Source organism: Erythrolamprus reginae, chromosome 2 (assembly GCF_031021105.1).
Source record: "Erythrolamprus reginae isolate rEryReg1 chromosome 2, rEryReg1.hap1, whole genome shotgun sequence".
NCBI classification, from domain to species: domain Eukaryota; kingdom Metazoa; phylum Chordata; class Lepidosauria; order Squamata; family Dipsadidae; genus Erythrolamprus; species Erythrolamprus reginae.
In genome coordinates, this window is record NC_091951.1 from 90927961 (window position 1) to 90945089 (window position 17129).

The following is a 17129-nucleotide window of genomic DNA, read 5'->3' on the forward strand; positions in this document are numbered from 1 at the left end:
AATGGCTAATGCATAATGTAAAAACATATTCAACACAACAAGCACCTCTAATGAATACTCTCACCACTGCTACTAACAAACAGTAGCAGAGTTTTTGTGGATTGCTGCCCTGTCATCTGTCAGGCTTGGAAATCTGACCAGAGCCCTGCTCCTCAACCCTAGAGACCAGCTTTATTTGAGCTGTGACAAGCCGAGAAAACAGCTTTTCTGTAATTTTTCAGAGGCGCCTAAGATACAGACCCCCATTCACAACCACCAATCTGTTTCTGAAAAGTTTAAACCATTAATGAGAGAGCACACACATTTGAATATGTGTAGGTTGGCTTCCTATTACCTTAAGCCAAGCGTCACTAAATATACAATTGGCTGGGTTCAAACATTATACTAAATTTTTTTAATGATCACGGGGTTCACCAAGTATCTTAAACCAGAACATTTCCTCCCCAGCAAGCATTGGTAGGAACACAGATTTTCCCATGCAAACTACTTAAGAGTTGAGATTGCAGAACAGGTTTTCCAGAAAGGCACAAAAGATCGGCAGCTCCGATCGCTCGTCATTCCCAACCTAGGATGAGTACAAACGGGTCAAACTCGATCCAGATCACCCTGACTTATCTGCGCTTTTCACCTTTTGCTTCGAGGCTGGCAAACAGGGCGGCTATCCTCATTAACAGATAGGATTCTAGGGAAATGCTTTGCCCTTTTAAAAAGACGGAATCTTTTCTTTTCCCCACTTGGAAGATACAAAACGCACACACCTAGGAACAGAGGTGCAGATAAGCCTGTCTGCGATCCAAACATGTTAGCTTGAATCCAACGAAGTTCATTATAAGAAAAATTATGAGGGTTATTCGGAAAGTAAGGTTCCAAGGTATGTAGCTCTTTGTGGGGAATGTTCGTGGGGGGAAGTTGGCATTACTATCATGTAGCAGGAAGCCAACGGAAGAGAACGAGCAGTGCCAGTGGTCAGTAGACTGCCGTTGTGGTGAAGGTTAGAGATGAGTGTCCTCATTCCATTTCCCTCCAAATGCAAAGTGTGTGCTGTAATATGCTACCTGAATGCTAAGGGCATGAATGCTGCTGCGATGGGTGCCCAAGATTTTTCTCGACGATTGCTGAGTTTTTGAATTTTGGGGCTGAAGGAGAATGGGTATGGCACCACTGCATTGATTGACATTTTCTCTCTGGGCTCAGTCTTCTTCTATGTTCTTCTTCAGCCGTCAGTCTTCTATGTTTTTATGGGGTCTGGTGATAAGCCCAAATTTCATCTCGTCACTATGCCAGTGATGGCGAACCTATGGCACGGGTGCCACAGGTGGCACGTGGAGCCATATCTGCTGGCACGCAAGCTGTTACCCTAGCTCAGCTCCAACATACATGTGTGTGCTAGCCAGCTGATTTTTGGCTTGCACAGAGGCTCTGGGAGGGTGTTTTTTGGCTTCCAGAGAGCCTCCAGGGGGGTGGGGGAAGGCATTTGTACCCTCCCCTGGCTCCACGGAAGCCTTTGGAGCCTGGGTAGGGCAAAACACAAGCCTACTGGACCCACTAGAATTTGGAATATAGGCTGTTTTCAGCCTCAAGAGGGCCTCCGGGGGGTGGGAGAAGCGGTTTTCACTCTCCCCAGGCATTGAATTATGGGTGGGGGCACTCACAGGCGCGCAATAGCGAATGCACATGCTCTTTCGGCACCGGAGGAAAAAAAGATTCACCATCAACTGCACTATACAGTTGAGAAAAGCCTTGCCTTCAATCTCAAAATGGTCAAGAAATTCTTGGGTGGCACTGACTCTGTCGATTTTGTGCGTTTCAGTAAGCATCTTGGGCACCCATCGCAGCAGCGTTGAGGCAGTGTATTACAGCTGGCACTTCGCATTTGGAGGGAAACAGAATGAGGACACTCATCTCTAACCTTCACCACAATGCCAGTCCATGATCTACTGACCACTGGCACTGCTCGTTCTCTTCCACTGGCTTCCCACTACACAAAGTCATACTGTTATGTATCCATCTAGTTGATTGGCTAGCTCCCCCCATGTTCCTATTGGTTGTTGCCGGTACTGGGTTCCAATAAACACTGTTTGCTGTTATATTTATTTATTTTGTCCAATACACAATGAGAGTTTTAGTGGCTATATATATGGGTATGTATATATATATATACACACACACACACACACATAGTAAAATACATGATGAAAGTTATAGAGGAGATACTCATAGTAAAATATATCTATGAAAGAATAGAAAAGAAGATATAGTAATAGAACATATCAATGAAAGAATAGAAGAAGAAGAGATATAGGAATAGAAGAAAGGTATAGGAGATATAGGAGAGCAAGAGGACAGGGGACGGAAGGCACTCTAGTGCACTTGTACTCGCCCCTTACTGACCTCTTAGGAATCTGGATAGGTCAACCGTAGATAATCTAAGGTTCCTCGCGGTCTCCATCGGCTTAATATGGTCAAGAAATTCTTGGGTGGCAATGACTGTTGATTTTGTGTGCTTCAGTAAGCATCTTGGGCACCCATCGCAGCAGCGTTCAGGCCCTTAGCACTAAGGTAGTGTATTACAGCACGCACTTTGCATTTGGAGGGAAACAGAATGAGGACATTCATCTCGAACCTTCACCACAATGCCAGTCCATGATCTACTGACCACTGGCACTGCTCGTTCTCTTCCGCTGACTTCCCATTACACATAGTCATACCATCTGCCCCCACAAGAGCTACATGCCTTGTAATCTTACTTTCCAGATAAAACCCTCGTATATTTTCAAACAAAATACTATTTGTGTGAATTTCCTAAGCTGCATCTTTCCAAAGATCTCCTTCCTTTCTTCCCCGCCAAGGAGGGGAAATTCCCCACGTTTTGAGCACACACCCTTCCCAGGAACTTGCGCAACGTCTGGTCGAGAGTGTTCCATGTCCTGGTTTGGCTTCGCCGCTATGGATCGGAACCCTGCCCGCTTTAGGAACAACTCTCCGAAAAAGGAAGAGAGAGGCATGTGAAGAAGGCACCATTTCGTCCGTATTGTTTTATATTTATACATATTCTGAACCCGAAAGTTTGGAAAATAAAAGAGATAGGCAGATACAGAGCCTCTCCCTTCAGAATCATTCTTGGGAGAGATCAGCACCTCCGAGTCTATTTACTGGCTGCAATTCCACCTTTATTCACGAAACGCGATGCCTTCCATCTCCCCCCCCCCCCGTCTCCCTCTCCCCCCACGCGACACACGCACCCCCATTTCGGTCTTAAGAAAAGCGGTGGGACCCAAAGGGACTCTTTTACCGCCGCGGAGCGTTACATCCACAAAGAGACTGATCACTTCCGTCTCTCTCACTGTCTTGCGAGATTTTGCTCCGAGTTGCGCAGCTGCCAAGATCCAGCCGGGGCTCGTCTTCGTCCCGCGCCTGCGCAATTCGCCCTTGCGCTCAACTTATATACATAAGCGTTCCGAGCGAGCCTCTCAGAACGGAAAAGGTTTGGCAGGTGAGGGGCCGGCCGGGGCAGCGACCGCCAGCGCGAGCACAGTCTGGATTTGGGGAGTGGGGAGGTCCGTTAGCGGCGGATGGGGTTCCGTTAGCGGCGGTTCAGGGCGGCTTCTCTTCGGCTTGACCTTGTGCGAGGCGCCGGAGGGGGTTTAACCGAGAATGGGCAAGCGTCTTTGAATCGCCGGGGCGGTGGCAGAAGGCGGCCGGAGAGGGCTTCCTCCCCGGGAGGGATCCTCTCCCTCCCCGCCCTAGTCTCGGTTTAAAGGAAAGGAAACGCCGGAGAGAATGGCTCTCTTGGTTAGAAATCCCAAACGATCCGGCCTGGCTGCGTCCCAGGGAGAAGGGCCATCTCGGGGACTGCTGGCTGGAAGCCACTTTAATAATGACAGCAGAGTTGGAAGGGACCTTGGAGGTCTTCTAGTCTCACCTCCTGCTTAGGCAGGAAATCCTTCCGATAAATGGGTATCCAACATCTTTAAAACTTCCCGTGTTGGAGCATTCACAACTTCTTGAGGCAAGCCGTTCCACTGATTAATTGTTCTGTCAGGAATTTTCTTCTTGATTAGTTGCTTCTCTCTTTGATTAGTTTCCACCCATTGCTTCTTGTCCTGCCCTCAACTTTACATTGAAGAAGGTGTTTTCAAGCACTTATGGACCAGTTGGGGACTTGTTTGGTGTTGTGGTTAAAGGAAGAAGGCGCTAGTTTGGTGTCGAGGTACAAAAGGTAGCTTGGGTGACCTGGGCCAGTCACTTACTCCCACTTTTCCCCAGCTTTCTCTCACTTTCTCCCTGGGAAGGAGGCAGTGGCAAAGCGCTTCTGCCAACCTTGCCAACCAAGAAAGCTATAGGGGCTTGTGCAGGCGATCATCAGGAGTCAAGGCTGACTTGAAGGCACCCATACAGTCAACTAAGGGCACCAGAGTTTAGTTTTGGATCCTTCTCCCCTCCTCTCCCCCCCCCCATTTTTTTTCCTTCAAGTTGTTGTAATTCCCAAAATAACCCCTTCCAGTGTTCCATCATCTCGGAAACTCTGTTTCCAAGATCATATTAACACTTCAAAGGCTTAACTCGCAGTACACAATGTCTGCCTCAGCCAATAGATGGAAGGCTAGTTTTCTAGATTTTAAGTTGTAGTCCCATGACTTGGTGCAGAACAAACTACTTAGCGAAAACTTTTTATGTTGCGATATATTTTCCAGTATACCCCATATTTGTATTTAGAGCAAATACAGGAGGTTCATAATTTGAATTTGTATATCGATATTTCCAGATATTTATACAGCTTGGTGTGGTCTGATTTTATGTGGTGGTCCTAAATTTGCTAACTTGCTGTAGTTGTGAAACGATTACTTCACATGTAGATAGTATTGCAAAAGAAAGGCTTTTCCCTATGATAGGCGGTAGGCGGTAATATATCTCATGTATATATCAAAGTTTCAAACAGATGTAGAGCTCTCTGTGTGAATTTGTTGCAGTACTTTCTAAATATGATAAACTGTATATGAAAAAGCCCAAGCATTTAACTTGAAAGTAAACAATTGTGTACATTTTTTGTTTGCATTTTAGGGTATATGAGGTGCAGATTTATTTTATGCTTTCAGGCAAACCTCTGAAAATGGAAACCATTGTCCGTCGTTGCCCATTCCTGTCAAGAGTATCCCAGACTTTCTTGCAGAAAGCTGGCAAATCCCTTCTGTTCTATGCTCAGAATTGCCCCAAAATGATGGAAGTTGGGACCAAGCCTGCTTCAAGAGCTATAAGCACTTCAACAGCTCACTGCCAACAAACCGAAGAATCCACTTCTGCCAATGAGAGTAAGTCTAGACTTATTAAATTGACTAATTTGATCTGCCATGAACAAAAATCTTTTGACAAAGCAAATGTACGTGTCCCAGAATAATATTTCAAGATCAAATCTGGGTCTGAAGAAGAGTAAATTTCTGGTAACCAATTCAGATTCGATATTGCAAAAGTCTTTGGCCTCATATCAGGAAAATGTGCTTGTATACATTGTTTAACAGTTATTCCATTTAGAAGTAATCTGGGACATAAGCACTGCATTGAAACATGCCGCACTTTATTTCTTAATCAATAAATCGACTTGGTAATAATTCTGAAAATAACATTTCATATGTTAAGCCTATCAGACAATTTTTAGGAAAGCCAGCACCTTATTTAAACTTTGAACATCATTCCATGGTTAAAGGCCAAAGTATATTGTACTTTGCATTCAGCAGAAACTAGGAACAGAGGTGAAGAAAAGCATAAAGCTAGGGAAATAGCATGTAAAGAAAGTTGACCTTGTGTAGAGCAGTATGCTGTAGCTGCCCCAAATGAAAAAAATCTCTTGCTTTTATTGTGGAAAATATTTTCAATAACTGTTTTAGGCACTAGTAAAGTATACTTTTCGTGCATTAAGAAATAAGACTTCTAAAGTCTGCTGATAGGAAGGAAACTTCTAAAAGCTATAAATTCAGCAATGCATTGTTTGAACTTCATAGTATGTTTATTCTTATAAGTAGATATAATTATCTAACAATTTTCTTCAGAACAAATGCAGAGCATAGAAAAGATTCAATTGCATGCATGTATTCAGTTAAAAACAGCTGATGGGAGGTATAGTTGATCTGGATTTTTCAAGTTGGTACAGTACAAATGGTGACATGAAATTATTTTTCAATGTGCTGTTAGACAATAAGTATAAAAATATTTAAAGAGAAGGAAAATAATGGACAGCATAAGCTAAGGTATAGAGTTTGGCTGGATAACTTAAATCTGCTCTTTGGAAGGCTTTGAGTAGAAAAATATCTGAAATGATAATACACTGCAATGTTTCCTCTAATATTTTTTCGGTGTGGGCGGAAAAGTATAGTGTCTGAGCGACAGTCCCTTTGGGACTGGGCGGCATAGAAGTATGTATGTATGTATGTATGTATGTATGTATGTATGTATGAATGAATAAATAAATAAATAAATAAATAAATAAATAAATAAATAAATAAATAAGAAAAAAAATCCCTTCTTTTTTTATTAAAAGAAATTAATAATAAAACCAAACCAAAATCTATTACTATTATTACTATCTTCTCCTCTTTTTCCATCCCTGTCTCCTCCCCCCTTGTGTGTGTGTGTGTGTGTGAACTCTTGAACCATTTCCAATAACAGGTGAGCTATTGGAAATGGTTCAAGAGTTCACACACACACACACACACACACACACGGCTGGGGTTATTTTTCTCTGTTATTATTTGGGTGCTTTTTACCATATGCTTTAAATCAAGAGTCATTTCTCTCTCTTTCTCTCTCCCCCTCTTGCTCTCTCTCTTTTTCTCACTTTCTCTCTCCCTCTCTTTCTATTTCTCTCCCCCTCTTGCTCTCTCTCTTTCTATTGCTTTCTTTCTCTCTCACTCTTTCTATCTCTCTTGCTTTCTTTCTCTTCTCTCTCTTGCTATCTCTCTCCCCCCCTTTCTCTCTCTCTCTCTTTCTCACTTACTTTCTCTCTCCCTCTCTCTCTGTCAGCGAGGGGACTGCGAGAGCGCTTTCTCCGAGCGCTTCGGGAACGCCTGCCCTGCCTCTACTGCAGCCCCCTTGCTGAAAGTCCGGGACAAAAGCGCTCCCAGCGAAGGGGCTGCAAGAGGGGCGGGGTGGGCATTCCCAAAGCGCACGGAGAAAGCCCTCTCGCAGCCCCCTGGCTGGGAGCGCTTTCATCCCAAGGAGAAGCCGCAGCCACCACTGCCGCGGGAGAAGTCACCGCCCCCCCAAGGCAGGAGGCAGTGGAGGAGGAGAGGGGGCGGGCGGGGGGCAGGGCCGAGAGGCCAGGGGCGTGAGGGGGCCAGAGGCACCGTGGGGAGGCAGGGTCGGCCGCGGCTCCCTTTCCTCCTACTGCCGGCACCTCCCCGCCCCCCCTCCCCGCAGGCTGGCAGGGGGACGGGGAGTGCGCGCCCGTGGAAAAGGGTGCGCGGGGGGGTATTTTGGGGCACGCGCGTGCATGCGCACGCAGCTTACGGGGAACGCTGATACACTGCTCAAAAAAATAAAGGGAACACTCAAATAACACATCCTAGATCTGAATGAATGAAATATTCTCATTGAATACTTTGTTCTGTATAAAGTTGAATGTGCGGACAACAAAATGAAATTGATTGTCAATCAGTGTTGCTCCCTAAGTGGACAGTTTGATTTCACAGAAGCTTGATTTACTTGGAGTTATATTCTGTTGTTTAAGTGTTCCCTTTATTTTTTTTTAGCAGTATAGTTTTTAAAGGAAATCCATGTCTACGTTTTGATACTTAAGGGACCTTGCACACAATACAGCTTGCACACAAGCTGTATCTAAGACACTAAAATGATACATAATGTTCCCATTAGAATGTTCTTCTTGACCATGAACAGTGATACACAAAGTACAGATGCATAAGAAATACCTGTTCAATGACCACATTTCTCTGTTCTGTAATGATTTTTTTATTTTATTCAGAGAATAAAAGCTCCACAGGTGTGGCTAAGGAAAACCTAAGCAGGCACCAGCTGTCTGCAAGTGACCCATCTGCTGGTAGCCCAAGTGCTAATCAAGCTCCTGTGAGTAAATGCCCATTCTTGGCAGCTCAGGTGAATGAAGGAAACAACGTTTTCTGTGAAGCCAGCCGGGAACTCCAGGAGGATGTGGAAGAAATGCAAGCTGTAAGAAAAGGTGTGTTGCCCTTGTGAAAGTCTGAGGGTTTGTTTATTTATACAACATATAAAAAGGTAGTTGTGCTAAGATTTAAAGACGAGACATTATTGAACATTTAAAATCAGGTACCAGTTTGCAACACTTTTTAAATAGTAATTCTGCTTAAAATCCCTTGTTGTTCATCTATTGATTCTACATACCTTCCCTTAGCTAATAATTGCAGCAAACTTTGATTTGAAGAAGGGAGGGCTTTTTAGTCCAGATTTTAAAGTATCATTGAACTCTTTTTTCTGTTGGCTTAGATTTTTTGTTAGTTGATATTTATTAATAAATATTAATAAATATTCAGTTGTCTTAAATTTCTTGTTAGCTTCTTTATGATACTTATTGAATGGCACTAGGCCACAATCAGAATGAATTATATACGCTGTCGGATAAGAGGTTATCATCTACCATATCCTAAAAGAAAGGCATATAAAACAATTCAGTAATATTGTGTATGAAATCTTTTTTTTAAAATTCACCCATTCTGGAATAGCTTCTTAAATTGTTAATGTTACTATATTTTATTGTATAGAATTTACCCAAACACCAGAAAGTACTGTTGAGGTTAATGCTAAGATGGATGGTGAAAAGAAAAATGGCTTGTTGAAGAAATTCCAGGACATAATGTTGAAGCAGAGGCCAGAAAGGGTATCTCATCTGCTTCAGGAAAACCTGCCTAAGTGTAAGGATTAGCTTTGTTGAATTGACTGATAGAAACCAAAACTTGCATCTTTCAATGTTTTGCTAAATCTAATTCGAAATAATATTTCACCTTAGTATTTTCATTTTTAGCTGTTTCGACTTTTCAATATGATCAGTTTTTTGAGAAGAAGATTGATGAGAAGAAAAAGGATCACACGTACCGTGTGTTTAAAACTGTGAATCGAAGAGCCCAGATTTTTCCCCTGGCAGATGATTATTCAGAATCCTTAATCAACAAGAAAGAAGTGTCTGTCTGGTGCAGCAATGATTATCTTGGGATGAGTCGCCACCCTAGAGTTTGTGGAGCTGTTACGTAAGTATTTTGATTAAAAATAGTGTATTTAACTAGTGTTGTATAGAATTTTGCACAATCATTTTAAGAATGTGACCTGATGAGTTAATTTCTAGATCCCCTTTGATTATGAAGTACCCTCTTGTATCTAACACTGTCTTATTTATTATTATTAAATTTATTTGTTGCCCATCTCGCCTCAAAACAGCACTCCCACCCACCCCCCTTGGTCTTCTGAAGGTTCAGTGGAAAATAGAATAGCTATATTTATTTATTTATTTAAAAGTTTTGCATGGCCAGTCATCTTAAACCCAAGTTTCTGTGACTCCCATAAGCAGTAAAACCCTATAACGATTGTTTTATATAACTATAAAACCATAAACCATAGAATCGTAACGAAAATCCAGCATTGAATTCTTCCCTGGAATTCCCCACAACCAGATCCAGATAACTTCATTTTATTCTGTAATGTGGGACAGCCATAGAAAAGCCATGATTTTCCCCTGGCAAGTTTTTAAAGAAGGGGCCTGAAGCACACTGACCTTTTCCACTCTGGTAGAATGGGTAAATAATTTCAGGGAGAGTCAGTCACACAAATATATTACTATCCAATTAGTAATTCCCTTCAAATTGCAAGCTCTCTTCTTTTAAGAATACTGCAACAGATGCCCAGATTTCCTTTTCTGTGCAGAGTTGGTCACAGTAAAATGGTAAAATCAGTGAGATTAGCTTTAGTCATTACTGCTCCGAATCTCGTTAATTTCATTGGGTCAACTCTGAAGCATGACCAATGTGGATTCAGTACCATGAACCAAACTCGATTAATTGATTAAATGGTGGGCATTTCTTGGCAGTCCTTTATTCATCTGGTTCATCAAATTGGTTACTTGTTCATTAAGATTTTGGACTCTTGGATAAAATCTGTAATAATTAAGTATTCTAGAAATAATTATATGAAACAGCATAAACCCAATTTGCAAGTACAGTAATACCTCATGATACGAACTTAATTGGTGCAAGGAGGAGGTTCGTAAGACGAAAGGTTCGTAAGACGAAACATTGTTTCCCATAGGAAACAATGTAAAGTCAATTAATCCGTGCAACCAAAAAACCCCCCGCAAAAAAACGGCTTTCGGCGACTGCTGGGAAGCCGCGCGGCTATTTTAAAAGGTGACAGACGGCCTGGGGGGCTTGCCAGCACCCCCCCCCCCGAACCTGGGTTTGGGGTTCGGGGGGTGCTGGCAAGCCCCCCAGGCCGGCTGCGACCTTTTAAAACAGCCACGCCGCTTCCCAGCTGTCTCCTGAAGCCGAACGCGGAAGTTCGGCTTTGGCGTTCGGCTTCAGGAGACAGCTGGGAAGCGGCGCGGCTGTTTTAAAAGGTCGCAGCCGTCCTGGGGGGCTTCCCAGCACCCCCCTGAACCCCGAACCCAGGTTCGGGGGGGTGCTGGCAAGCCCCCCAGGCCGGCTGCGACCTTTTAAAACAGCCGCGCCGCTTCCCAGCTGTCTCCGAACGCCGGTTCGTAACTCGAAAAAAGTTCGTAAGAAGAGGCAAAATTTTTCTGAACCCCAGGTTCGTATCACGAGTTGTTCGTAAGACGAGGGGTTCGTATCTTGAGGTACCACTGTATAATGTTATCCCAAGTAGTACCACTGATGCCACTGTTGGAACTTTTCCCACAGGGAAACACTGAAACAACATGGTGCAGGAGCAGGAGGCACGAGGAATATTTCGGGAACCAGCAAATTCCACGTTGATCTTGAAAAAGAATTGGCTGATCTTCATGGAAAAGATGCTGCTCTTTTGTTCTCTTCTTGCTTTGTAGCAAATGATTCAACACTCTTCACATTAGCTAAAATGCTACCGGGTAAGATCCACTTTTTCCTATGATTTTACAAGGTAAATAGTTTTACATAAAAATTCCATAACATTTCCTTCTACAGATAGTTCTCACTGTACGACCACAATCGAACCCAAAATTTCCATTGCTAAAGGGGACAGTTGTTAAGTGAATTTTGCCCCATTTTACAATCTTGATTGGCACAGTTGTTTGGGGAATCACTGCAGATGTTAACTTAGCCACACAGCTGTTACATGAATCTGGCTTCCATATTGACTTTGCTTGTCAAAGGTCGCCAAGGATGATCACATGACCCCAGGACGTTGCAACTGTCATAAATATATGCCAGTTGCTAAGCATCTCAATTTTGATCATATGTCCAGAGGGATGCTAAAATGGTCATAAATGTGAAAAATGGTCATGTCACTTTTTTCAGTGCCATTGTAACTTTAAACAGTCACTAAATGAATGGTTGTAAGTCAAGGTTTATCTGTACTATATTGCATTGATTTCCTTTTAAATGCAGTTGTTGTTGCAAATAGGAATAGTTGCTGCTTCACAACCATAACCTTTTAACCATAACTGGTAATTTTAGCAGTTCATCCAGGGTAAATGGTAATTCCATATCTGTACTTTTTGTTAACTCTTCATCAGGAGCTACTTTTAAAAACCATATAAAAACCTTTTTTTTTTTTGCAAGATTCTCCTAAAATCCATACAATCAAGACAAACTTAATTTTGATAGAGTCCATCATGCTAAATTACATTATCACCTTATAAGAACTGTATCTCTAGCATAGAGTTTATCTTTTCAGTGATGTACCTATCATAGCTGTCAGGATTCCCTCTACTCATTTTAATCACATGGATTGTTTCCAAGAAACAAAAATTGAAATCCATGTTAGATAAGAGCAGTTTACTAATATCTGCTTGTAGCTCCAATATTTGAGGAAGTTGGAAGAGTTTTCTTGTCTCGTGATTTTTATTTGATACAAAGCTAGAGGGATCCATGCAATTGCTGCTGTTACTGGAAATGAAGTATTAGTTGCCACTTGGAATTGTATGATTTCCATCTGGCTTAGTCAGTTGCCCCAGTTCTATTTTGTAAATAACTACCCAAGTTAAGAAGATCAGACTAATGTTTTAAACTGTTGGGTCGCATTTATTATTATTATTTATTTCCTTTCCTCAGATTGTGAGATTTACTCTGATTCAGGAAACCATGCATCTATGATTCAGGGGATTCGAAACAGTAGAGTGCCAAAGCATATATTTCGACATAACGATGTTGGTCACCTTAGAGAACTCCTGAAAAAATCGGATCCGTCTATTCCAAAAATTGTTGCATTTGAAACTGTACATTCGATGGATGGTATGTTTGATATCTGAGGCACATGTTTCTGAAACTTTGAAAATGATAACTATAAAAACTGAAATATAAATATAACCTTGTTTTAGGTGCAGTTTGTCCATTGGAAGAGCTTTGTGATGTGGCTCATGAGCATGGAGCAATTACATTTGTAGATGAAGTACATGCAGTTGGACTCTATGGAACACATGGTGGTGGTATTGGAGACAGAGATGGAGTAATGCATAAAATGGATATTATTTCTGGAACACTTGGTAAGTTTATTCATATGTGCTAAAGTCTAGCTTGAAGGATAAGTAAAACGACTCAAAACTGATTGATCTTCAGGGATAATTGATTTTGATTTAAATCTAATCATATTTTCAGATTAAGGTTTATGAAAATATAATTAACTTTACAAAAATCTGCTTTTTTTAGATCTTTCAAGACAGGTTTGAGCTTTATTTGTTGATGGAATTGTGTAAGGATACTTGGTAGGAACAGAACGAGTAAATCCATAGAGTAGAAAGCAGTATTTTCTACAGATAAAATATAAGATTGAAAATGTTTAAGGCAAACAAAGCATGGTTTGAACTAAGGGAAACTAATTTAATTCATTTAAAATTTAAAAAATAAGTCCAGAAATTCCTGACAGTATTGTGCAATAGAGAGAGAACTGTAATCAACTCCATTTACTCTTATTTTGCAATTTAGAGATATTGGTTTACCTAAAGAATGCTTTCCCAGTAGATTGCTTTACAAGTGGAGCTTGTTTGCATTCTTAGGATCTTGCACAAAAGGCTGTTGGCAAATGAGGACATGTATTAGAGATGACAAAACATTATACAACAATTTCCTAATTTTGGTTATAGATGACAAAATCTAAGCTTCCATGCAATTCACTTAATGAACAATTGCTACTTTTGTATGGAGAGTTAATCATGTATCAAAACTTCAAGTGAAAGCTTTATTTTGAATATAGTAAGCTTTATTTAAGGTGTTACTTTACAGTATAGAAAATAAGTTCAGAAATTCTTGATAGCAGTATTATAATAAAGGTACCTCCTGCAAAAAGATTTGATACTAGAAGAGTACTGCTTGAGGTATGAGTTTTTGTATTATTTATGTTTATTGAGAGATGCCAAGAACTGAGACTTTTATTTATTTTTTCTTTCAGGTAAAGCCTTTGGTTGTGTGGGAGGCTATGTTGCCAGTACGAGTTCTTTAATAGATACTGTCCGTTCCTATGCTGCCGGCTTCATTTTTACCACTTCCTTACCACCCATGCTTTTAGCTGGTGCATTAGAATCTGTGAGAACACTCAAAAGTACAGAGGGGCAAGTACTTCGTCGACAACACCAACGTAACGTTAAACTCATGAGACAAATGCTGATGGATGCTGGGCTTCCTGTAGTGCATTGTCCCAGTCATATCATTCCTATCAGGGTAAATAACTATAAGTTTGGAAGCACCAGCAATTTGTAGTATAAATGAGAGACATGTCTTTAAATATCATAACTTTTTGCTTTTTGCTAAACTTTGTGTATTAAACTAATCCATATATAGCTAGTTCTGTTGCATAAATAGGAGTAGATAGATGGTGGGAGGTGGGAAAGTTGCACAGACATATATAGGATATATATGGATATATATACTGTATATATATATAGGATGTGTGTGTGTGTGTGTGTGTGTGTGTGTGTGTGTGTTAGTTTGTGTGTGTAACTATTGATATATAGAATGGGAGACAGACATATATAGAGGAAGAAATGGATAGAGGGATGGGGCAGGATTCATTAAATAGCTGGTGGCAACTGGAAAATAAACCTTTTCAAGAATCACTAGTTGATAGCAGTTTTTGATGGAAGTTATTTGATTTCCAGACTGTTTTTGTAATGAAGAATTGTTTTGTTCCAGAGCAATAAATTGTTCCGTTAACAGAGCTTGGGAGAAATGCCTAGTATAGTGAAGATTAATTTATATTTTGAGAGAATAGAAGGCTGTTTGTTGGTAGTTGCATCTTTATCCATTTGGACATGGAAAGCTGAGAGCTGTACTTTGTTTTTGTTTTTTTAAAAAAACATTTTTGTGAACTGAGGTCCAATAGCATGCTAATATAATACCAAATAGAATGGGGCCATTTTTTCTCCTGTCATTTTGGGACATCTCCCCCCCCCCCCCCCCAAAGAATCATGTATCTAATATTTAGCAGTCTGCCATAAAACAAAAAATACAGGGAGTGCATCAGGACTGTAAATTTCATTGCAGTGAATTATATATGAGAACTGCATAACTGAAAGAACCCCCCCTCTGATGATGGCAAGAAAAGTTCCATTCTATTTTCCCAACTTCCTCTGGCTCTTACCTTCTATGTTCTTTCCATAAACACTTTCCTATTATCTCTATATAGTTTGTATCTCATTAGCAAAGATTAGACACAGTTATTAGAAGTAAGCATTGTTCAGTTATAGTTGGTCAAAAGAAATTGTGCCTTCAGTCTAGAAACCCATCTGATCTTTTATTATTATTATTATTATTATTATTATTATTATTATCATCATCATCATCATCATCATCATCATCATCATCATCGTTTATTCAGGTTGCAGATGCTGCTAAAAATACTGAGATCTGTGATAAAATGATGAACAAACATAGCATCTATGTCCAGGCAATAAATTATCCCACTGTGCCACGTGGGGAAGAGTTACTGCGTATTGCCCCCACACCACATCATACTCCACAAATGATGAATTATTTTATTGGTGAGTGAAAAAAAACCCTGCTTAACGGTATTATTCTTGACAAGAACATGCATTGCTAAACACATCTTCGTATAGAAAAAGGAAATGCTATGTTGCCGGCCAGTATATGCAATTCTCAACTGTAAAAAGCAACCAGTATCAACCATTCAATTTCTAAGCTGAGTTTATTTATTCATTCAATGTATATATTTGCCAGTCTCAAATGTCATAAATCTAGCAAGCTAAAAGCACCTAAAAACAAGAAACATTAAAAATTATAAATAACAAATACAGCAGCTAATACAAATCAACCATTGATAACAATATAAGATTTGTTAGCCAAGTGTTTTTATGACTAGTAGTAAGGATCTAGCTTAGCTGCAGGTGTTCTGATAACTTCCTCTTTCTGTGATTAAGACAAATTATCATCAGTACTGCTTGGTTTCATTTTAGAAGGGCCTTCAATCAACTATGCCTCCTTGTTGGCAACTTGCTCTTGAATTGAGCCTTCAGATGATAGACTATGGATCTCCTGCCTCTCTATAGTAAGCCACAAGTCCAAAGCACGTATTCGTGTTTTAGGGCTGTATAAAACATTTGAAGGGGGCAAAACATGTCAGCATGTTTTAACCTTTCAATTTCTAGAGAAAAAGTTTGGTAAAGAGATAATAGCTTTTGGAATTATTTTAAGATTTTACTAGGAGATGCAAAAGACACCCACACACACATACACAAACATACAAACATACATGCTTAAACAGTAATAATATTTAACTCTTTAAAAGTAATCTTTTATGTGCAGTTAACTCCTTCAGTATTAAGACTATAGCGAATTTATTACTGAAAGAACAAAACCAGTGTTTCATGTTTTGCTGGATTTTTGTCATTAATATTTTTTCACTAATTAAAGCTTACAACTGAGGAAGAAAGTAAACTTCTTTAAATTGTCAACTATGTTTTTCTTTTCTTGTAGGCAACCTGCTAAATACCTGGAAGGAAGTGGGCCTAGAATTAAAACCCCACTCCACAGCGGAGTGTAACTTCTGTAGTGGACCCTTGCACTTTGAAGTTATGAGTGAAAGAGAAAAATCCTACTTCAGTGGAATGAGTAAACTTGTGTCAGCTACAGCTTGAAACAAATTGCAGCTTCATCTATGTTTAGAAGTCAAGATATATGTTATAGCTTATTATGTGGATTTTATTCTATGGTATGAACAAATTTCTGGAAAATAAACTTTAAGATCATGTTTGCCTATTCTTTATTCTATTTCCCATTGTATCATATCTAAATAGATATAAAATATGTTTCTACTCATTTTGAACTATATAACAGATCTTTGTTAATGGATGCATTCAATCTTTCATTTCTTAGTAACATGGTGTCATGACTTAAGTAAATATGAGACGAGAGAACTTGTACGTTTTCATTTTACATTTTAGCTATACACTACAAATATATGATCTGGCAGAGAAGGCGTACCGCAGGTCCCAGGCTGTCAGGGAATTACACTTGGCCGGCCCCAGAAGGTAGGCTTTCTCTGCCAGGGTGCTCTGCCCCCCTTGTAGAATTTTCTCCCCGTGGACATCAGGCTAGCTCCATCCCTCTTCACATTCCACAGGTTCCTCAAGGTCTTGTTTTGTCCCTGACTAGATGCAGCTAATTAGTCCCCTAATCAAGACATGAATAGCGTGAAGTCTGTACATAACAGTCTGACTTTATAAAGATGAAATGAGATAAATGAAGCCATAGTTAGATTCCAAGAGTTCTCTATCTTGGTTGCTATGCCAGGCTTATGGCTTGGCATGATGTGCATGCTTCTATTTTGCAAAAGCATTCACACCTTGTTTGTTTTATCTCTGCATATTTATTGCAATTCCAAAATTTATATTTGGAGAATGCCTTATTACAAGCCATCAAAAGTGTACATATGCAATTGTGAGCAAACTTGGTATTTCTAGGGGGAAAGTTTGAAGAAAAAGGAAATAAAGGTGA

The 17129-nt window shown here is 40.3% G+C and overlaps 1 protein-coding gene across 4 annotated transcripts; it reads left to right on the forward strand.

Annotated features, from left to right (window-relative positions):
• Positions 1 to 3316: 3316 nt before the first annotated feature.
• On the forward strand, positions 3317 to 16381 carry ALAS1 (5'-aminolevulinate synthase 1). 4 transcript variants are annotated; one of them, XM_070738670.1, is made up of 11 exons: positions 3317 to 3493; positions 5062 to 5309; positions 7973 to 8185; positions 8745 to 8894; positions 9005 to 9227; positions 10887 to 11071; positions 12237 to 12416; positions 12503 to 12667; positions 13570 to 13838; positions 14995 to 15157; positions 16110 to 16381. In XM_070738670.1, the coding sequence occupies exons 2-11, from the start codon at positions 5087 to 5089 to the stop codon at positions 16268 to 16270; spliced, it is 1932 nt and encodes a 643-aa protein (XP_070594771.1). In that variant the 5' UTR covers positions 3317 to 3493; positions 5062 to 5086; the 3' UTR covers positions 16271 to 16381. The 4 variants fall into 4 exon arrangements, with proteins under 4 accessions (XP_070594771.1, XP_070594773.1, XP_070594772.1 ...); XM_070738672.1 differs by having other exon boundaries at positions 3411 to 3493; positions 5097 to 5309; XM_070738671.1 differs by having other exon boundaries at positions 3473 to 4009.
• The last annotated feature ends 748 nt before the right edge of the window (positions 16382 to 17129 follow it).